Below are 21,051 nucleotides of genomic sequence, written 5' to 3' on the forward strand. Positions count from 1 at the left end.
CCCCCAGCCTTGGCGCACCCCTCTGTGGGGAGGAAGGTGGGGAGGGAGGGTGGCACCAGCAGGTGGGCATGGGGAGCTCATCCACCTCCCTGCCTCCCTGTAGGCCTGGAGAGCGTGGACCACTACCCTATTCTGGTGGCAGTGACAGGCATCCTGGTGCGGCTGCTGGTGCATGGCCCAGCCTCAGGGTGAGTGTTAGGGGCGTGGAGAGTTTCATGGGGACGGGGCTGGGCGGGCACCTCGGGCGGACACCCCACAGCTTCTTCCTCATCTCTAAAGTGGGCCTCAGGGCCTGGTTCAAGACAGAGAGGGCTGAGACGCCTTAACAGGTGGCAGCGGCAGCAGCTGAGGAGGAGAGCCAGGGGTTCCAGCCTGACAGGGCACTTGGCCCACGGTCAGAGCCTCAGGCGGGGCTGGGGGACCGAGACTCTTAGAGCGGGGCGCACCCTGCGATGCCCAGGACAGCACTGCTGAGACCAAGAGCCACACGCACACAACACTACCTGCACCTGCGAAGGCTCTGGCAACGAGCGCGTGCTACCTTTATTAAGAAACTCCATTGCAACCAGATTCAGGGCCCTCTGGGGGCCCCCAGCTCAGCCCCTACACAGGAGGGGTTCCGAGCCCCCTCGCTGCCTCCCTGCAGCAGTGGGGGGTGGTGAGAGCCACACAAAGTCATTAGACTGAGACCAGTGCCAGCCCTTAAAGGCTTCTCCCCCCAGGGACAGTGAGGCCTGGCTCCGCCCTCACATCTGGGCTATTGCTATTGCTCAGCAGGCTTTTCGCTGATGAAAAGCTGGGGGCATCAAGCCACGGTGCCCCTTACTGCTGTCTTGTGAGCTCATGAGAGAGGCTGTGCCCTCAGAGTGACCTGTGATGCTCCTGGCCTCAGAGGGAGCAAAGCCACCCTGGCTGGGCCCAGGACAGACCCCCAGGGGTCTGCAGAGGAGCCTCATGCCTGCCCACCGGACTCTGCGTAGATTTGGGAAACTGGAAGTAGGTTGGATATTGGTGCATGGACTCTGCTTTCACCAGAGGAGGGCTCATTTCTTCCTTCCAGCCTGTGGGTGGGGCCAGGTCTTCCTTTAGAACCCTCCCCCTTGCCCCTGGTGCCCACTCCCTTGCTGTTTCCTTGGGCAGGGAAAAGTGCTGATATCTCAGCCCTTCCCACCACTCCTGGGCGGCTGCCTCAGTCCCTGAGGGGGCCCTGGGGCTCTAGGGCAGGGGCTCTCCCAGGTGGACCTCGGGCCCAGTCCTCACAGCCAAAGGAAAGGGGGCACAGGCAGCCCTGTGCTGAGGTATCAGATCAGAGTGGTCAGGGACCCCAACCCCTGTACCGGTGATGGGGCTCCTGTGGTGCAGGTGGAGGCCCACGCCGGAGTCTGGAGGACCCAGCCCGTGCTTCCCACCAGCAACTGGCAGCACTCTGCACAGCAGCAGGGAGCAGGGCGAGCAGCAGGCAGACGGTGGCCCAGGTGGGGGCCCTGGGCAGCCTAGGTCATCGCCTGCCCCTCAGAGGCTGTGGGGCTAGTAGACTCTGAGGCAGCCTTGAGCCGCAGGCCCATGGGGTTGTAGAGATCAAAGTCCTCAGCGACTGCCAGCTGCACACGACCGTCAAGGCCCCTCCTGCCTGGCTCCAGAAAGACCACATGTTTGTGAACACTGGCCTTGCGGCTGGGCACGTCCGGCGGTGTGCTGCTGAGAACCGAGGACTGTGCGCTCAGCTCCTGGAGGGGGCTGGGGGCTCGCGGCCAGCAGTGGCAGGTGCGGCGGTAGCAGCGGCGGCAGCCGGGACAGGGCGGTGCGAACAGGTAGAGCAGCACCAGCACCAGGCCTACGGCGCAGCCCAGCAGCGTGGTGTACCCGGTGTTGAAAGCCTCGGGCTCAGGGTGCGGGAAGTGCACGCTCACGTTGTACTCGTGTGTTTGGTTGTGGTGCAGGTGGGGTCCAGTGGCCAGGCACACAAAGATACCCTCATGCCACGGCTGCACGTTGCTGATGGCCAAGCTGCCGTCGCCCATCACTGCAATGCTTCCGTTGGGGGACCCTGGTGCCACCAGCAGCTCGTGCTGTGGGGAGACCCAGGCGACTCGCAGGGCAGGGGCGCTGGTGTTGCAGTGCAGCCTCAGGGACCGACCCACCTGCACTCGCAGCTGCTCTTCAGGCTGCTCTAGTCCCCGAGCCAGGGTAGCCGAGCAGTTCTCAAAGACATGGCTGTGCTCAAAGAAGCGTATGCGGGATGTGGGTACCTTGAAAGCCTGGCACAGGTACTCACGTGAAAAGTCACTCACAGCGCTCAATCCCCGCTGGTGCCACCGCTGCAGCAGGTAGTAGAGGCGGCAGTCACAGGGCAGTGGGTTGTTGTGCAGGTAAAGGCCGTTCTTGAGAAAGGCGGGCAGTGCCGCCAGGCCCGGTACGCTGATTCGACCCAGGTGGTTGGAGGAGAGATCCAGGGTGTGGAGGTAGGTGGAACTTAGACCGTGCAGGTGGTCGAAGGAGAAGGTGGCCAGTTCGTTGCAGCCCAGGTAGAGCCGGCGGAGCATGCCCAAGCCCCGGAAGGCAAGCTGGTCCAAGTGCGCCAGGCGGTTATTGAACAGAAGCAGCATCTCAAGCGCCCCCAGTCCGTCGAGGTCATGGCGGCCAAGCCTCCGCAGCACGTTCGATGATAAATCGAGCAGCTGCAAGCCGCTGGCATTGATAAAGACTCCGCGACTCAGCGCCTCCAGCTCGTTGTGACCCAGGCGCAGGGCACGCAGCCGGGAGAGGGGCGTTAGCCAGCCGGGCGGCAGGTGCTGGAGCGCATTGTGGCTCAGGTCGAGGTCGGCAGCGAATGCAGGTAATGCAGCTGGCACCTCCTGCAGCCCAAGGCCCGCGCAGCTCAGCAGGTCGGCGGCACAGGTGCAATTGTAGGGGCAGTTATGGGGTGCGGGGCTCAAGAGGGTCTCAGAGTCCAGGGTGCTTGACCCGACGCGCAGCGTGCACAGCAGTGCGCCCAGCAGCACTAGCCAGGCCATGGCGGTGACGACCGGGAGTGGGACCGGTCGCTCAGCGTGGGGCGCAGCTCCAAGACTCACCCCCTTCTGCCCTGGCTGAGCGTGCGTGACGCTGAAAGGCCGGTGAGAGGCAGGATGCGAACTCGACGCTGCACAGCCTGCCGCTCCCGCTCCCCAGTTCCAGGCTGACTTGGGCCCTGCGCTCCTCTCAGCACTCCCTTCTCGGGTCTCCCCAGCTCTCCGAGTGAGGACACTTTGCTCCTAAATACTCTGGGAGCCAATTATTCAAGGGCGGAGCCTTGGTCTCCCATTGGCTCCTGTGGGAGTGGGCGGGGCAGCCACGCCCCCCAGAGCAAGGTTCCCCTGTGGCCGCCAGAGGGGGCACAACTCTGGCCCCAATGTTCCAGCCTGCGCTTGGTCGGCAGGTTCCCACGGCGCCTATCTCCCTGAACAGTAGGGCAGCAAGCCTTTAAGCTGCTGTTTCCTTTAAAGGGTTAGTATACATTATTAGGGGGCAGGTGGACTTGCACTTCCTTCTGGTGGCACCCCGGCCTTGTGGGTCCTTACTGGGATTTAGGACTGGGGGAGGTTGAGAAACGGACATGGGGTCGCTAGCGTGTTACTCCCCGCCCTACCAATAGCTTATGCTCTCAGGCCCCAGCCTCCTAACTCCTCTCCACCCCCTCCCACTAGGACAGAGAGAGCCACATCAGTGCTCCTAGCTGACCCCTGCTTCCAGCTCCGCTCCATATGCTACCTTCTGGGGCAGCCAGAACCCCCTGCTCCTAGCACCGCCTTGCCTGCTCCTGACCGGAAGCGCTTTTCCCTACAGAGCTGTGAGTTGGCCAGGGTGGGTCAGGGGAGAGGGATTTGGAGTTGGGCCAGGCCTTACGTCTCAGAAAGCACAAACTCCCAGGCTGGGGGTGCTCTGAGGCACTTGGTTCTAGGGCCACACTTGGCCTGACCCCTCCAACCACTACCAGATCCAGACTACATCAGTGCTGAAGAGCTGGCCCAGGTGGAACAGATGCTGGCCCACCTGACCTCTGCATCTGCCCAGGCAGCAGCTGCCTCCCTGGTGAGTGGGGTCACCACACAGGCCCATACCCGTCACACAAACGCACGACAGTGCAGTGTAGGCATAGTGTGTCCACTTGCCTGGGCGACCTGCCCCGGCAGCCCTCACACTCTGCTCCCCACAGCCTACCAGTGAGGAGGACCTCTGCCCCATCTGCTACGCTCACCCCATTTCTGCTATGTTCCAACCCTGTGGCCACAAATCCTGCAAGTAAGTGGGCCCCGTGGGTGTAGGAGACAGGGTGGGGTGGGGCTGGGCAGGGGGAACAGCAGTGACACACCGGCCACCTTCATCCCCTCTTGTCACAGAGCCTGCATCAACCAGCACCTGATGAATAACAAGGACTGCTTTTTCTGCAAAGCCACCATCGTGTCTGTAGAGGACTGGGACAAGGCAGCCAGTGCAAGTGCCACTTCCTCAGCTGCCTAGGTCAGTCCCCACAGCAGGAGTCTCCACCCCTGAGCCCAGACCCAGGCTGGGCCCTATTTATGAGTGCCCCTTGCCAGCCCCCACTCCTCCAAACTTCTTGCCCGTGTGTAACCTCACCGGTGGGAGCCCAGCCATGCCCTACTTGTGCTGAGCTTGACTCTCAGTCAGGGCCACAGTGAGCATTAAATTATTATTCCATACAGCCCGGGCCCGCCCCTTCTTGAGGGAGTGGGCTTCGCGGGGTGTGCCCAGCAAGGGTCCCACCAGACTTTGCTACAGGAGAAGGCAGGTGTCCAAGAGTTTCAGCCTTGTCTCAGCCTCTCTGGACAACAGGCAATGAGTCCAGGGCTTTCTGATATGTCAAGCCAGTGCTCCCCTGGCAGCCTCTCACATGATGATCCGAGGCTCTGGCACAGACTCCCCAATGGACTTGTGGGGCAGCACACTGGCCCCATTGAGGTAGAGCTCGTCGTTCACAATGACGTCTTCACCCAGCACCGTCACATTCTCCATTCGGACCTCGGGGAAAGGGCAGGCCTTGTCAGCGAGGCAGGCACACTGCCTGCCCCTCTCCCCATCTGACCCAGCCCGGAGGCTTACCCACTGGCCCACACGGCAGCGCCAGCCCACAATGCAGGACTCGAGCCAAGAGTGGGAGCGAATGTGGGCATCTCGCAGCACTGTGCACCGCCGGATGCACACCCCATCCTCCACCACCACGCCAGGACCCAGGCTCACGTTGGGGCCGATGCTGCAGTTCCGGCCAATGCGGGCACTTGGATCCTGAGGGCAGTGGGGAAGACACAAGTGGGCCATTTGTCCCCCAGGACTGAGGGGGTTCATGATGGGCTGGGCAAGGGCCTCACCACCAGCACGTTGCCCACAATGCCAGGGCCCGAGCACAGCTGCTCAGGCTTCTTCTGTCGCAGCGACTGTAAGAAGAGGCACATGCCGGTGAGGAAATCCTTGGGCTGCCCAATGTCCATCCAGAAGCCTGTAGGGAGGAAATGCATCAGGGGCTCAGCCTAGCCACGGACCACCCCTGCCCTGTGGCCTTCCTGCCTCACCCTGCAGCTCCATGGCATATAGCTGCCCCTCCGTGGCCATGACAGGGAAGACCTCCTTCTCAATAGACGTAGGCCGCAGCTGTGGGAGCGGGCAGCTTGTGAGCAGGGTCATGGTGGTGGCAGCCTGCCCTACCCCAGCCCCCCAACAGCCGCCGCTACACACCTGGATGCGCCTCAGCACGGCGGGGCTCAGGATGTACATGCCTGCGTTGATCTTGTTGGACACAAACACCTGCGGCTTCTCCACGAACCGGTGAATGCGGCCTGTGTCAGCCTCACATACCACCACACCGTACTTAGAGGGCTCCTCCACTTTGGTCACCTGAATGCAGGGGGACCTCAGGCCTAGTCCAGTGTTCCTGAACCTTGATGTGTACGCGGTCCTGAATCTCAGGGGCTGTGCCCCAAATGTTTCAAGTCTGCACAGCTCTGCACCCACAACACGAGGGAGGCTGGAGGGGTGGAGGGAGGCTGGACATGGGAGGTGGGAGTGTCAGAGAAGACAGACCTGGCCCTTACCAAAATGGAGCCCTCCTGGCCATGGTGCCGGTGGAACTGCACCATGGCTTGGAAAGGGAAATCGCAGATCACATCACTGTTGAGGACAAAGAAGGGGTCTGTGGTCTCAGACAGCAGGTCACGGGCCAGTGCCAGGGGTCCAGCTGTGGGAGGGGAACAAACAGGTCATCATTTTCCAAGGGGGTAGGGGGCGGTGAGCCCTGGATCCAGGCTTAGCAGGCCCCATCCAGGCTGGGTCTTACTCCTTTCCTAGCCCTATGCCACTGGTGACAAACACGAGGCCCGCGGGCCGAATCCCGCCCTCCACCTTGTTTCTACCTGATGACAGTGCTGAGCTCCTTTCCTCTATTAAGGAGTAGTTACATTTATACAGTCCTAAAGTTACATTCGGCCCTCTGAAGGCAACTGCGAGGCTGATGTAGCCCCCAGTGAAAATGAGTTTGACACCCCTGCCCTAAACTCTCCCCAAGGGACCTTCCCCCCTCTACTGACCTGTCCCCAAAGGTTCTTCTTCATGGGACATGGAGATTCTGATTCCTAGCTGGAAGGTAAAAGCCCCAGTTAGGTTACTCCCACCGGTGTGAGAAGCTGAGTAGGGACCGAGGGAAGGGCCAAAAGTCAACTCAAGCCTCACCCTCTGCTCCTGCGCCTTCATTTCCTTCTCCAGCACCTGAGACATGTAGCTCACAGCCAGAATCACATGGTCCACACCTGCCTGTAGGACAGAACAGTACCGGCAGACAGATGGGCTTAGCCAGAGGCATGGATGTCCCCCACCCCAAATCGCTCGCCGTCCCTCGTCTTGCCACGACCCAGGGCCTTACCGCGGCCAGAGCCTCCACCTGGTGCAGCAAGATGGGCTTGTTGCAGAAGTCCACCAGTGGCTTCGGGATGCTCAGCGTCAGCGGGCGCAGGCGCGTCCCGTAGCCGCCCACCAAGATCAGAGCCTTCATTGCGCCTGCGGGTGGGCGGGCGGCCGGAGACTCAGGCCCGGTTCCACGATGTCCGCGGCAGGCTTGGCCGACTCCTGCCACTCGCTTCCGCCGCCGGGCCAGGACCCGTGCCCTTCGCCTGCCAGAATGACCAGCTCTGGGTCTATCTGGTCACCCAGGACGCCCTGACGCCGAAATCCAGGGCACCACAAAACAGGACGTAAGGCCGGGTGGAGAGTCGCTGGCTCCACACTGAGGCAGGCCCCGGGCCGGCGATGACGTAAGCCCACGCGGGCCAATCCGCTGCTGTGTACGTGGCACGGCCGCCGGCGGAGGAGCGCAGGGGCGCGGCTCCGGCAAGCGTAACCAACGACAGCCCGAGCGCGCCCGGCTGCCATGGGGACCGCGCCCGGGACCTGCGGGTCAGCAGGGCATTGGTGGCTCCAAAGGCGGAACTGGCGCCAAGGGCGAGGCTGCCTTCTCTGCGGGCGCCTGCAGAGTCCGCCGCCACTTGTGGCCCCCTTCCCGTCCGTCCCAGGAGGAGCCAGCGTGGGCCGGGGCCTCCTGTTTTCTGAAAGCTGCAGGTTCTTCACAAAGACGGACACGACTGAGTTTCTAGCGGCTTTATTTTGACATACACGACCTCAGACACAAGCGGGACGGGCAGCGCTGGGTGTACAGAAAGGGGCAGCTCGGCCCAAACCCCAGCGCCCCCTCCCCCGCACGCAACGTCCCGAAAACGCGCGACTGCGCCGGGACGTAACCCGAGCAGGCTGCCGGTGGCGAGGACAGGAAAGTGGAGCAAGAAAGCGGTTCCCAGAGGCGAAGCCTTACAGTTCCAGGAGAAGCAAAGGATTCTCCCAGGGTTCTCCAAATTTTTCTCATTAAACCGTTTTTTAACTCAGCACAACAGCTTTCAAGTTCAAAGCAATCAGCATCTAAAGGGTGTGCACGTGGCCAGGTGTGCGCAAGTGAACAAGGGCTACTGAACTAGCCTAGGCCTTTGGCCCCATTTGGAGGGTCCCCAGGCCCACTGCAGACCCCTGTGTAAGGGAGTGGTGGGGTCCCTGACAAATTGCTATACTGGTCCCCTTCCTCTTTAAGCACCGCCCGATCCCACCCCTCAGGGGGCTGGTGTCACTTGGCCCAAGGAAGCACTATAGAGAGGGGTCACTTGAATGCCCCAGCTGTGATCCCACGTTGCACTTTGGTCCCAAGTTGGGGCTGAAAAGGCAGGGCCTGGCACAGCAGTGAAAGGGTGGTGGTGGGGCGCCTGTGTGCGTGCACATACGCCCACCACCTACCAGGTAACAGGGCTGCTCTCCAAGTGTCAAAAGTGCTGAAAAGAGGGGACCCGCTGGGCTGGGAAAAGCAGCAAATCCTAGGCCCTCTGCTCCCAAAATGTAGGAATGCACGAGGCACAGCACACCTCCAGGCAGGAGAGATTCAAAGGTCTCATGTGGCCCTGTGTCTCAGCCTCTGCCTTGCCAGGAGATGACTGACTACACTAATGAAGAGCCACTGTCCCTATAGCTGAAGCCACAGAATGGTGCAGCACAGGAAGTCATTACAGACCAGAAACAGGCAAGCTCTCCCTCCCAGCCCCATGGAATGGGAACCTGCCTACCACTGGCACCCTGGCTGAGAAATGGGACCCACCCTGGAGCCCATTCAGATGTGTGAGGCTGCATCTAAGGACCAGGAGATTAGTCCACTGGTCACCAAGGCCTCAAACAGACACGGGCTAGCAAGCTTAACCTTTAATGCCCAAACAGGGACATGCCCAAAGTGACAATGACAGTGGTCCTAGGCTTGGAGGTGAGGGCACTAACCTTGGCAATGTTTAGGTGATTGCAGTGTCACCTCCTGGCCCCGTGAGTTAGAGGTGGCAGGTCTCTGTGCCATTAAGGGCTGGCAGCAAAAACTAAAACCACGGGAAGGAAGGGGTCACTTGTCGAGCCTTTGCTGCACCACTGTCAGTGTGGAGGGGCCAAGCTCCAGGCTGCAGAGGGTGCCGGGGCCAGCAGGGAAACGCCTCCTACAGGTCATTCTGCTACCAGTTCTTTGTGAAAAGGCCGCACCTGCTGAAGAAGGGCCCGGGGCAAAAACCCACTTCAGAAATGGGAGTATTTTGCTGAGGAAAGAATGAAGGAAATCAGTATTTACTAATAAACAAAGCTACACCCCAGGGCGAGGATCCCAAGAGGCAGGGGATGGCAGATGGACAAATGGACAGACTGATGGAGCCCCAGACTGGTAAGACAAAATTCTCATTAGCAGAACCCGGGCACCTGCACCGAGTACAAATGCCCCCACATGCAGACAAGTTTAAAGTTCTCCCTCGTAAGCCTGGAGCTCCTCACAAGGGGCCTCTGCCTTGAGCTTGGCCTGGGAAAAGGTGAGACCCTGAGCGGACCACAGGCCCTGAGCCTTGGGAGGAGCGGCCCATCCAGAGGCAGCACAGCTGCCCAAACTAGAGGAAGAGGACTCCCACCCACGGCACAAGAGCTGCAAATACTGCCTTGGCCAGTCACCAGAGGCCCTGAGGCCTGCTGGGACACTGACTTTCCTCAGCAAGTAGAGCAGGGGACCCTTCAGTGGGGCAGGAGACCTTGGTAAGAAAGGACGGCTGGGGTGTGCAGGCGGAGCAGGTTCGAGTGGAGTCCCAGGGCCTGCCCTCTGCCTAGGCTGACTCCACCCAGCCTCACGAATCTAGCCTCAGGCCAAGATCAGAACCCAGAAGGGCGGGTCCAGCTGTGTGCAGCTGACCTTGAAGTGCCCTGGGGACATCAAAGAGCGGCTGACCCCCACGACTAGAACACGTCCCCCCAGAGATGGGCCCCCAATCCCTCTGCTTCCAAGGAACAAGGGGTGAGCGGGCATGGAGGGGCCTGTGTGAGCGCAGGGCTTTGCCCCACAACCGGCAGGGCCCTGTGGCCAGACTCCAAAAATCTAGGCAAGAAAAATCAATGACCAAGGACACACCCTGTCCCTGCTGACAAGCCCACCAGGGGCCCCTCTTCTAAGTCAGCCCGGACACCACAGTGAGAGCCATAGAGAGCTCAGGACCCTGGCTGAGAAGTTGCGTGTTCTGCTCTTCTTCTCTTTATATATATGGATTCCAGGCTACAGCTAAAAACATTTCTTTTAGTTTACACCCAAGAGAAATATAACGCTTTAAAAGCAAGTCTGTGTGTCCTCACGGTGAGTTCAGATCAGTGGTCCCTGCCTGCGGGTGGAGAGGAAGGGGTTCTGGGGATCCAGAGCTGGGCCTACTGGTTCTCGTCCCGCATCTGTTCCATGATGCTGATGAGGCTCTCCAGGCCAAACACGTAGCCTCGGTCTGGCCCATCATGCACGGTGGGGTCGTCCCGGAAGCCCTTGAACGTGCTGTGTGCAAAGTCAATCATGCGGACATCCACCTTGGGTGGAGAGGAGGAGCCCGCCTCAGGGCTGGTGCTGCTGGGGCTGGTGCTAGGGCCGCAAGGTGATGCCACCTCAGGCAGCCCTGTGTCCAGGTGCTTGAGACGCATCTCGGACCGGCGGTCCAGGCAGGACTCAGCCCGACACTCCTTGCCATCATAGATGACAAGCAGGGAACTGGAGTAGAAGCGGTAGGAGGCCTGCCGCTCCAACACGGCTTTCAGGCCCCGCAGTTTGCTCAGGACAGGCTCAAAAAGGTCACGCCGCAGGTCCAAGCCGTTGTGCAGGTACTGATAGAGGGCGTTGCGGAAGCCTTCAATGGAGAGCCCACGGCCATAGTACTTGTTCCTGCAGAGGTAATGCCCTGTGTCCAGCTGGTACACCTGAAACCCCAGGAGACAGACGAGGGTGAGTGCTAGGCCATCTGATGACCTCGCAGGGCCCTGAGCAAGCACAGTCTGGGAAGTACTTCTGACCAGCCTGAGCTTTTCTGCTCACCCCTACACAACAGGGGGAGGGAGGGGCAGCCAGGTTCACCCTAAGTTTCCCTGCAGTAAAGCCTCCGCCATCACCTTTATTTTTAAGATTTTATTTATTTTTAGGAGAGGGAGGGAGGAAGAAAGAGAGAGAGAGAAAACATCAATGTGCAAGAGAAACATCGACTGGCTGCCTCTCACATGCCCCCACCAGGGACCAAACCCACAACCCAGGCAGGTGCCCTGACCGGGAATCAAATTGGTGACCTTTCTCTCTGCAGGACGACGCCCAGCCCACAGAGCCACACCAGCCAGGGCTGCTGTCTCCTTTGAAGTCCTTTTTCAAGCTCCCTACAGCCCAGCTGGACTCAAACTAAGAACATCTTACTGCCAGAAAAGTCTTACTTGCCCCAATGTCAAGGCGACAGGCCCTCAGAGCAGCTCTGTACCTGGAGCCCAGATCAAAGTCGCCAGGTAAGGACAAGAGGGCTCAAGGAGCATACTTACTGGGATGCACTCCCGCACCCTGTGGGGGATTCACCCTCTCAGAGGAGATCCTGGACCAACTCGGACAAGGAGAGCACCCGGCACAGGCGGCGGGCGGGCACAGGGGCACCTGACACACGCAGGCAGCAGCGCCGGGCTCTCACCTGCATGCCGCACACCCTGACCCCCAGCGTAGCGGACGTGCTCTGCTCGCACTTCCTCATCTGCCGGGCTGCCTTCTCGGCGGACGCGTCGTCGCCGTGCTGCCGGGTGCCCATCTTCAGGTCCAGCACACAGGGGTACTTGAAGTGGTGCACCACGTTCTCAAGCAGGAGGAACTCTGGGCCAAGGTCAAGGAGAATGACCACCACACCCACCACTGGCAAAGCACAGCCAAGTTTTTCCACGGAGGGGGCAGTCTCATCTAATGCAGTCTGTAGTCACCTCGCAAACTCTCAAATGTGGATTTCACACCGTGGGCTTACTCTTTCTTTTAAAAAAATTTATTGTGTTAAAATATAAACACACAACTTGCTATTGTAAGTATTTTGAAGTACGCAGCTCAGCGGCCTCAAGCACATTCGCACTGTCGTGGAGCCGCCTCCCATCCTCCTCCAGGACTTGCTCATCTTCCCCGACAAAACCCGAAGCCGTGCCCACTGAATGCGAACCCCCTCCCCACCGTTCTTCTTCCTGTCCCTACGACTCTCCTGTTCCACGTGCTTCATGTAAGCGGGGTCATGTAATAGCTGTCCCTCTGCGTCTGGCTATTTCACTCAGCAAAATGTTTTCGAGGTTCCTCCATATTGTAGCATGACAAAATTCCATTTCCTTTTATGGTGGAGTAAGATTCCGTTGTAGGCATATATCCCATCTCCACTGAAGTCATCCTCCTTTTATTCTTTTGATCTGTTTCTCCGGCACATACAAAGTAAAGACGACTCGCAGACTCGCACACAGCCTTGCCCCGACAGGAAACCGGGGCCCCACCCCAGCCGGCGCCTCAGAAATAAGGCAGGTGTCTTTGTGGCACTACTATAAATAGGAGAAATCAGATTTAACATTCCCAAATGGGAATCTTGAGAAAAAGCTGGTTTAAATTTCCATCTTGCCATTTTCTGACTTAACTTCAAACCAGTGGACTATACATTTAAAACCTACCACTTAGTACTTCCAGGTCCTTCTGCTCAAAACGGCTCTAAGCCCTGGCTTCCTGCCACTTCCATCCACCAGTCATCTAGAGCCACTGCCTGCAACGACCCTGGACGAAGGGACAAGCTCTTCACACGTCTGCCAAGAGTCACTGGGGCTCACAGTCTAGACCTCGATTCCGTATCTGGGGCCAAGGACAAGGACACGAGCACGGAGTCTCAGAGGATGAGACACTCAGCATCAGTCTGATGAACATTTTCGCATCTCCTCATTCTTCAAGGAGTAACTTAGAGAAAACCACTAAATTTGGCCTTTAATTAATCTATCACTTGCTATAACCTATAAATAAGTGACAAGAATTTTAAAGGACGCTGCACAAACATCTCACAGCACAGGCAACTGAGAGCAGGGGCTCTGGGGCCTTCTCGGATGCTCGCTGGCTCTGGGCACAGCACGCAGCCCCTGTGCCCCCCGCTCTTCATCTGAAGATGGGAGCCCTAACAGTTCCCGCCTCAGACTTTTAGGAGAACCGTAACTACGTGTGAAGCACTCAGCACGTCTCCCCCGGGCTCCTCAGTGAGGGTTAGGTACTCGCTGTCTGCGGCTGCAGAACACTGAGCAACTGATGCCAAGCATTCCCACTTCATAATACTTTACCTTTTAGCATCTTAAAACTATTTTACATTGAAAAAGTACAGTGTTTATCTTTAGATAAAACAAAAAGGAAACCAAAAACCTCCAAAATCAAACATATCACTTTTTAAGTATTATCTTTTGGGAGGGAAAATGCACACGTGTGCACGTCTGCGTGTGTGTGATTCTAGACGCACCGACAAATATGGTAGCCACTGGTCACATTTGGTGATTTACATTTTAATGAATGAAAATACATATTAAAATTCAATAACTCAAGTCACAGCAGCCTGATTTAATATACTCCACATCTGCCATGCTAATAAAAAGCAGAGATAAGGAATACTTCCACTGTCACAGGAAGTTCTACTGGGCAGTATGCTCCCAAACTGCCAAGTTTAAGATTCAGATTTAAAAAAAATAAAAAATAAATTAAAAAAAAAAAAGATTCAGATTTAGCCCTGGCTGGTGTGGCTCAGTGGATTGAGCACTGGCCTATAGACCAAAGGTCGCTGGTTCGATTCCCAGTCAGGGCAAGGCCTGGGTTGCAGGCCACGTCCCCAGTTGGGAGTGCATGAGAGCCAACCACACATCGATGTTTCTCTCTCTTTCTCCTTCCCTTCTCCCTTCTCTAAATATAATCTTTTTTAAAAAAAGATTCAGATTTAACAGCACCAAAAAGCAAAAAAAAAAAGACAACTAAAGACAACTCTGGCAGACTCGCACACAGCCTTGCACCGAGGCCCCTCTCCAGCCGGCACCTCAGAAATAAGGAAGGTGTCTTTGTAGTACTACTATAAAGAAGAAACATCAGATGTAACATTCCCAAATGGGAATCTTTAGTAACAGCTGGTTGATGAAAGAAAGAAGAAAGAAGGGCCTATGAAAAAGGGAGATGAGAACCAAAGAGGGAGCCCTGGGCAGAGAGGGTCTCCGCCCTGGTACTGGAGGGCACCCCGACCCAGGACCAGAACCCCAGCGGCAGACACGGCTAGCGGAGTAGCAACAAGGATACTGTAGAGCTTTCGGTCCTTGGACTCGGAGCGCATGCGGCTCAGCTGCTGCTTGTGGCAGCGCAGGCTCCAGGGGTTGTGGCTGATCTTCTCGGAGCTCAGACCGCTGTTGCCGTCCAGCATCTGGAAAGGGACTTCGGAGTGGCTGTGCAGCTCCACCTTCGGACTCTTTGCCTCCTGGGCGCTAAGGAGAAAGAACATAGGTAAGTTGCCCTCGGGGCTCTCACTATGCAGGGTGGATCAGGCCTAACTCGCCTGCACAGGCCCTGCTGGTGGGCAGTGCAGCCCCGCACGGATGTGTGAGCACAGCTAAGTGAGCGGATGGTTATCAGTGGTCTTCCTGTGTCTCTGAAAACTAATTCTTTGCCTTAGGCTATGTGATGAAGTTACCACCTCACACCCACGAGGAAGGCCATTATAAAAAGAAACTGAGCAACTGCTGCGAGGGGAAGAAACCGGAGCCCTCTGCACTGCAGGAGGGGGTGTGAACACACAGCCACTGTGGAAAAGCTTCACGTTTCCTCAGAAAGCTCAAACATGAACTCTCCCATGAGCCAACAATTTCACTCCTAGGGATACCATGAAAAACATGGAAACAAAGACTCAAACACATGCTGCAATGAATGGTCGGAGCAGCTCACAGTGAACGAGAGCTGGAAACACCCCCAGGCCCACCAGCGGGTGGGCAGATGAACACACACCGTGTGCCTGCGTCATGGAACATTACTGAGCCATAAAAGGGAATGACGTTCTGACACATACCACAACCTGAATGAGCTCTGAAATGTCCTAAGTGAAATAAGCCACAGGCGAGAGGAGAAGTATTGTGTGATTCCACTCATATGAGGTAACTCAAACTCACAGAGACAGAGACTAGAACGCTGGCTGCCAGGGACTGGGCGCAAGAGGGACGGTGTTCATGTTTTAATATGTATAGAGCTTCTTTTGAGGGTGATGCAGTAGTTCTGGAAATGGACGGTTGGTGGCTACAACACACTGTAAATGTAATTAATGCCATTTAATGTCCTGGGAGAAGGTGAAAATAGTAAACTCTGTTACGTGTATTTTACCACAATTTTTAAAAATACAAAAATTATATGAGCATAAGGTTTCACACTTGACAGAGAGATGGAGCACAGGATGCTACTGTGAAGGGCCTGGACAACATCCTTTCAGACAGGGTGGAGTCCACAACATCTAAGGCAGAGTCTTTCTCTAGCGAGACTGAAATGAGGCAGACCCTGACACGATGCTCGTGAATGTCTGCATGCCTCTGTATCAGGCCCGAAAGAAAGAAGAAAACAAAGACAAGACAAGCAGGCCCCAAGGACCCTGGGTTTCTCAGTGGACAAGGCTGCACCTGTGAAAGGAGGACGCCATTGAAGAAAGGAAATGCTACTTCTAAAATAAGGCACACCTGCCCTGGCTGGTGAGGCTCAGTGGACTGAGCGCCAGCCTGTGAACTGAAAGGTTGCTGGTTTGATCCCTGGTCAGAGCACACGCCTGGGTGTGGGCCAGGTCCCCAGGTAGGGGCGTGCAAGAGGCAACCAATGGATGTTTCTCTCTCACATAGGTGTTTCTCTCCCTTTCTCCCTCCCTTCTTCTCTAAAAGTAAGTAAATAAAATCTTTAAAAAATACTGTAGAATTTATTTTAAAAAACTCAAAAAGTAAGTTAAACCACAAAGTGATTTTGGTGAGAAAATGACTCCAATTGGAAATATCAGACTCTGGCCTTCATTGTTGTCCCAACAGGCTGAGGTTGCAGGTTTGATCCCCCGTCAGGGCACACATAAGAGACAACCAATGAGTGCACAGACAAGTGGACCAACAACGTATCAATGGGTCTCTGTCTCTCTCCCCCTCTCCAAATCAATTCTTTTTTTAAAAAAGTGCCCTGGCCACATAGCTCAGTTGGTTAGAGCATCATCCCGATACGCCAAAGTTGCGGGTTCAATCCCCGGTCAGGGCACATACAAGAATCAACCAATGAGTGCATAAATAAGTGAAACAACAAATCAATGTTTCTCTCTCTCTTAAAAAAAAATCAGAACTTTACCAGAACCTCATTTTTTCCCAACACTAAGGTCTTTGCTAGAAGTAACGTGCAAGGCTTCTCGTCACACTGCTGAGCACAGCAGAGTGCAGGCGAAGCCCTGTGCCCTGAAAGCGGCAGCGCGAGGCTGAGGCCCAGAGCAGAGGCAGTCGCTGCAGCGATGTGAATGTCACTGTCCTCTTCAGAACAAGTGATGCTCCCCAACAGGGTGGCACTGGCAGAGATCCCATGTCCCTTTCATTGGAAGTCGAAGAGCCGGCCAGTGCCTCCCAGCATGACAAAAGTCCCATTTTCCTCTGGCGAGGGCACCGCCGAGGCCATTCCTGGGTGCCTTTTTGTGATCCCGGCTAAGACACTGCAAGGTGGACTTGTTTGCCAAGTGAGCCCACATCAGCTCTGTGCCTAGACGAGGCCCCTGTGGCGCCTGGCATCACGCTCACTCATAGACCCCCACCCCCAGGAGTGACTTAGGGACTCTGCTAACAAGCCACACAGAAGTCTGGTCACTGCAGATAGAGCTGTCACCTTCAGGGCAGGGCCTTGAACCTAGACATGGGCAGGCCTTGATGTGACTCTATGTTCACTGGCTTTCCACCACATGAAATCACTTCTGTACCCTGTGGAGGGGAAAAGAAAGCCTAACAGCTGCTGGGGACTGGGGGAGCAGTCCCCGCCACCTGAACGACCAAGCTTAGGTCCCACAGTCATTGGTCACAAGAAAGCCCCTTGGGGAAGGAAAGGGAAGCCCTTCGAGCTGTGTTTCTACAGTCCATGTTCCACAAGACTCCTCAATATCTGGAGGCTCGGCTTCCTACAAGGCAGAGGCGAAGCCCTCTCCTGGCATCAGAGATGCAGCCCTGGCCACAGAGGACTCAGGAAGTGACACATCGCACACCAGCCAGAGTCCCACGGGGTTCTGGCTCCTTGAGGCAAGTGTGTCCCCTTCTATCACAAGGAGTGAGGAGACGGGGACATGCCCTGGGCTCTTTAGCTTGGGGAGCCAGGCGTGCGGCGCATGCTGCTGAGCTGAGCGGATGGCAGAGATGACCTACATGCCGCCATGTCTAAGTCCAACTGAGCCAGGTGACAGGGCACACCACTCCCCGAAATTCAGCCCTGAGTGAAATGAAATATGGAATCATTTACTCATACAATTTTGATTTCACTTTGTTCCAGGAAGCTCACATTACTTCTAGTTTACATGAGTTTTAGTATTTCGGTTTGTTTTTTATTTGTTTTTTTCTCCAAGTCAGTGGTCCTTTTAGAAAACGCATAAGGTTGTAAAACATCACCACTATCTAATTGTTAGGACACTTTCATCACCCCAAAATCAAAACCAGTCACCATTAGCTGTCACATCTCATCTTCCCCTCCCCCCAAGTCTCTGGCTTCCACTAATGTGCTTTCTCTGTCTCTATGAATTTGCTTATTCTGAACATTTTATGTAAACAGAATCATTAAACGGGGCTTTTTCGTGACTGGCTTCTTTTGCCGAGCACAGTGTTTTCAGGGTTCACCCTTGTTGTGGCAGGTGCCCCTCCTTGTCACCGCTGGTAATGCTCCGCGGTGCTGCTGATCGCACTTTCTTTATCCGTCCGTCAGTTACGGGACGCTGGGCCTGTTTCCACTTTCTGACTATTAGAAATAATGCTGCTGCGAACATCTGTGCCCAAGCGTCGTGTGCGTGATATTTGTTCAGTTCTCTTGGGTACGTACCTAGGAATGGAGTGGGTGGGTTTAGTCTTTTGGAAAACCGTTTGCCAGAGTTGCTGCACTGTTACCTTCCCATCAGCAGTGTAGGAAGCTTCCCATTTCTCTACGTTCTCATTGACACTTTCACTGTCTGTCCTTCTGATTATTGCCACACTAGTGGGAGTGCACATTTTTTGCGTGAAATAGCAAGAAACAATTCTTTGTAGACTATTTTCCTAATCTTAAAGAAAAATCAATTTCCAATGCAATGAACAAAACTTCAGGCACAGGGAAAGGGCTAGCAGCTGACGTCGAGTCTCAGAGAGAGAGCTCCAACACCTGAAGCCCTAAAGAACGCTGGCTTGGACGCCACTTGCTGCCCGCTGGCTCTGACACCCTGCAGGGCCGAGCAGAGCTGCAGCCTCACCGTGGACGGATGCACCTCGACCTCCTGTCTTGGGGATGAGAGAGATGACAAAGCTGGAGGGCACAGGGTAGGGCGTCCTTTCTTTCCCAGGGGCTGCCAGGACCTCACTCTCTCTCAAACAGCTACCGCCACACTCAGGAGTCGTCGCTGGGTGACGTGACACACAGGGCACAGGCCACACCCAAGCAGGTGGCCTGAGAGTGTGGGCCACCTGTCCCCATGTGGGCCCTGCTTCCCTGTGCACTGCACGTCAGGACTCCAGTGAGTTCGTGAGCCCTGGTGCCGACAAGACCCACGCCTGAGCCCTGGTTGTCACCCCCTTACCTCTCAGAGGCCTCCAGGGACAGGCTGGCCCTCTCCTCCTTGTGGTCACGGTCACTGCCACTGCCTGACCGATGCAGGCTCCGGCGGGAGTGTTTGCGCCGGGGCTGCTCCCGCTCTGGTGTGTCATCCTGCTCCACCGTCTCACTTTCCACATAGGGGTAGGCCACCAAGTTGATGTAACCATCACTGTCCCCCTCAAAGCAGACAGACACCACGCCTGTTGGAAAAAAGGCAGCCAGTCAACACATGTCCCCACAGGCTGGGTCCGTGAGCACAGACATCACCTGCTCCGAACACGCAGCCCAACAATGGCCAGCAGACGTCCTTCCAGAAGACAGCTGAGTACTCGCTCCCCTCTACGTTTGCTACTTACCTTTAATCTTGTGTAAATCTGTATTTATTCCCCACTCTCTTATCTAGAGCTGTCACTTGCGATTAATGACTTCTGCGCCACTCAAGAGCACCCTGTGGTAACCAGAAACAAGAAGCGAGGGCGTACAGCCACAAGTACACAAGAGCCGATATAAAGGGGCCCCAGCAGCCAAATCTAGAACAATGTGAGGGATAAAATTTCCCTAAGTCCATGATAAAAATAAATGGGGGAGAAGAGACCATTCTTCCTTATAGAACTGTAATTCCTTTTAATTGATAAATATATTAGAAATGATGGAAATATAAGCCACCCTTAGGCATGCAGCACAGTGACGACTGTCGCAGGCAGACCCACTGACGGAGTCTAAAACTACTGGGCTCAAGTGTGGTAAGAAACAGGGGATTTAGAGTCTCAAAGTGCTTCCTTACAATGGGAAAAACGACAGCGTTACCAAGTGGCCCGGGCTAGGTCCCCAGTAACAAGACACACGCCTCCCGACACGAGGACCTGAGGGTGACCCCGGGTCACTTCTGTTGCCCAAAATACGCAGCCTCAATCTAATCACGAGGAAGGACAAGAGGAGCCCAAATGGAGGGGCCTTCTACAAACGACTGCTGGGACTCTTCCGAAGTGTGGAGGTCAGGGAAGACAGAGAGAAGCTGAGAAACCGTCCGGACTGGGGGCAACTCGGGAGGCCTGAATATAATGTGAAATCCTGGGCCAGAAAAGGACATAGTGGGAAAACTGCCAAGGCCTGAATGCAGTCTACAGATTAATTAGTGGTGCTATATACATCAAGGTTCATTTTCTGGTTCCAGTCATTATAAACTGTACTATGCTTATTTTTTTTATATGATGTTTTCACTGACACTCGACAAGCGGCCTAAGCAAAGGCTCCGATTTCATCGTAAGCCTCTTTACCACAACAGGCACAAAACAACACCATTCTCAGAATCTACAGCCTTCAGAAGCAGCTACTGAAACCCACGTCACGTCAGGAGCTGGAAGGCAGTGTTCGAGGGGCCAGGTGCCCGCAGGCCCGCATCCGCTTTGCCTGCTGGCCAGCCAGCACGCACCAGCACACACGGCCACCCTCCTGCAGGAGGGAGGAGCACACCCGCCACTGCAAGTGCGTGCACAACGGGCCATCAGCTCTTCCCAAAGGCAGAGTTCATGGAGCTCGGCGGCTTCCTCTTTACTGCACTCTTCCAGCTGAAAAACAGCTGCATCTACCACCCAGCTATCTAGGATTGTTAAATCGCCAGCATCATGCACCTGGCCAGACAGGGAGACCAGAAACACGCAATGTCTCCTTCTCCTTTGATGGGACACGTTGCTTGGACGCTGACCTTCATGTGAGTCTTTGGCACGTTTTCCAAATTAAAGTAAAGCCCAGCTGAGATTCACGAAGGGACTTTTTTCAGTCTGCTCGCCTAAGAACTTGAGAAGGTTTTTCGGCACGCTCTTGATGGCTGAATGTATGTTTACAGCGGACAGGACCCTGCAGCACTCACAGAGCAGGTGGTGCAGCGAGAGGGGAGAAGACAAGGGTCTGCCCTGATCATGGTGTCTCTCAGTGCTCTGTAATCCTTTCCAAGCACTGAATTTATTTTTACCCTCACCCGAGGACATGCTTACTGACTTTAGAGAGAGGGGCAGGGAGGGAGAGAAACATCGGTGTGAGAGAGAAACATGGATCAGTTGCCTCTCACACACGTCCCAGCTGGGGACTGAACCTGCAGCCCAGGCACGTGCCCTGCCTGGATGTCGAACACAGGACAACGCCCCAGCCAAATGAGCCACACCGGCCAGGGCACCAAGCACTGAATTTAAGTCCAAATGCGCCAGGCAACACAGCAGCGGCCCGAAAGCTTGGATCACGCTGGTTACATCCGGGTCTTCATCTGGCATCTGAATCATCTTCGAAAGACCATCAACCAAGCTTTCAATTCATACAGTTTTAAAATACCGCCTCAGCAG

At 55.8% G+C, this 21,051-nt stretch overlaps 4 protein-coding genes and 1 pseudogene across 14 annotated transcripts in view; 1 reads left to right on the top strand and 4 right to left on the bottom strand.

Annotated features, from left to right (window-relative positions):
- The window catches only part of RNF123 (ring finger protein 123), a 26,530-nt gene extending 21,830 nt beyond the window's left edge, over positions 1-4,700 (top strand). For all 9 annotated transcript variants that reach the window (XM_045200091.3, XM_071222156.1, XM_045200088.3 and 6 more), the window contains exons 35-39: positions 104-188; positions 3,687-3,829; positions 3,977-4,071; positions 4,196-4,281; positions 4,380-4,700. In XM_045200091.3, coding sequence (XP_045056026.1) covers positions 104-188; positions 3,687-3,829; positions 3,977-4,071; positions 4,196-4,281; positions 4,380-4,500 — 530 coding nt within the window. In that variant the 3' untranslated portion in view covers positions 4,501-4,700. The remainder of the gene's footprint in view (positions 1-103; positions 189-3,686; positions 3,830-3,976; positions 4,072-4,195; positions 4,282-4,379) is intronic.
- On the bottom strand, positions 183-3,692 carry AMIGO3 (adhesion molecule with Ig like domain 3). Its single transcript, XM_024565754.4, has one exon. It carries the CDS (start codon positions 3,012-3,014, stop codon positions 1,494-1,496), a length of 1,521 nt encoding a protein of 506 aa, XP_024421522.1. The 5' UTR covers positions 3,015-3,692; the 3' UTR covers positions 183-1,493.
- On the bottom strand, positions 4,672-7,298 carry GMPPB (GDP-mannose pyrophosphorylase B). Of its 2 annotated transcripts, XM_024565756.3 has the most exons (9): positions 6,911-7,295; positions 6,721-6,801; positions 6,579-6,627; positions 6,087-6,229; positions 5,731-5,889; positions 5,568-5,646; positions 5,367-5,494; positions 5,101-5,283; positions 4,672-5,019 (listed from the first exon to the last, which is right to left on the bottom strand). In XM_024565756.3, the coding sequence occupies exons 1-9, from the start codon at positions 7,037-7,039 to the stop codon at positions 4,888-4,890; spliced, it is 1,083 nt and encodes a 360-aa protein (XP_024421524.1). In that variant the 5' UTR covers positions 7,040-7,295; the 3' UTR covers positions 4,672-4,887. The 2 variants fall into 2 exon arrangements, with proteins under 2 accessions (XP_024421524.1, XP_024421523.1); XM_024565755.4 differs by having other exon boundaries at positions 4,672-5,283; positions 6,911-7,298.
- Positions 7,299-7,626: 328 nt separating this feature from the next.
- The window catches only part of IP6K1 (inositol hexakisphosphate kinase 1), a 36,976-nt gene continuing 23,551 nt past the window's right edge, over positions 7,627-21,051 (bottom strand). For both annotated transcript variants that reach the window (XM_053930357.2, XM_053930358.2), the window contains 4 exons: positions 18,699-18,915; positions 14,204-14,385; positions 11,568-11,743; positions 7,627-10,824 (listed from right to left, as the gene is read on the bottom strand). In XM_053930357.2, the coding sequence (XP_053786332.1) occupies positions 10,291-10,824; positions 11,568-11,743; positions 14,204-14,385; positions 18,699-18,915 (1,109 nt within the window). In that variant the 3' untranslated portion in view covers positions 7,627-10,290. The remainder of the gene's footprint in view (positions 10,825-11,567; positions 11,744-14,203; positions 14,386-18,698; positions 18,916-21,051) is intronic.
- Positions 18,929-20,991, bottom strand: LOC139441111 (aminoacyl tRNA synthase complex-interacting multifunctional protein 2 pseudogene; annotated as a pseudogene).

This window comes from Desmodus rotundus, chromosome 8 (assembly GCF_022682495.2).
Source record: "Desmodus rotundus isolate HL8 chromosome 8, HLdesRot8A.1, whole genome shotgun sequence".
Taxonomy (NCBI): Eukaryota; Metazoa; Chordata; class Mammalia; order Chiroptera; family Phyllostomidae; genus Desmodus; species Desmodus rotundus.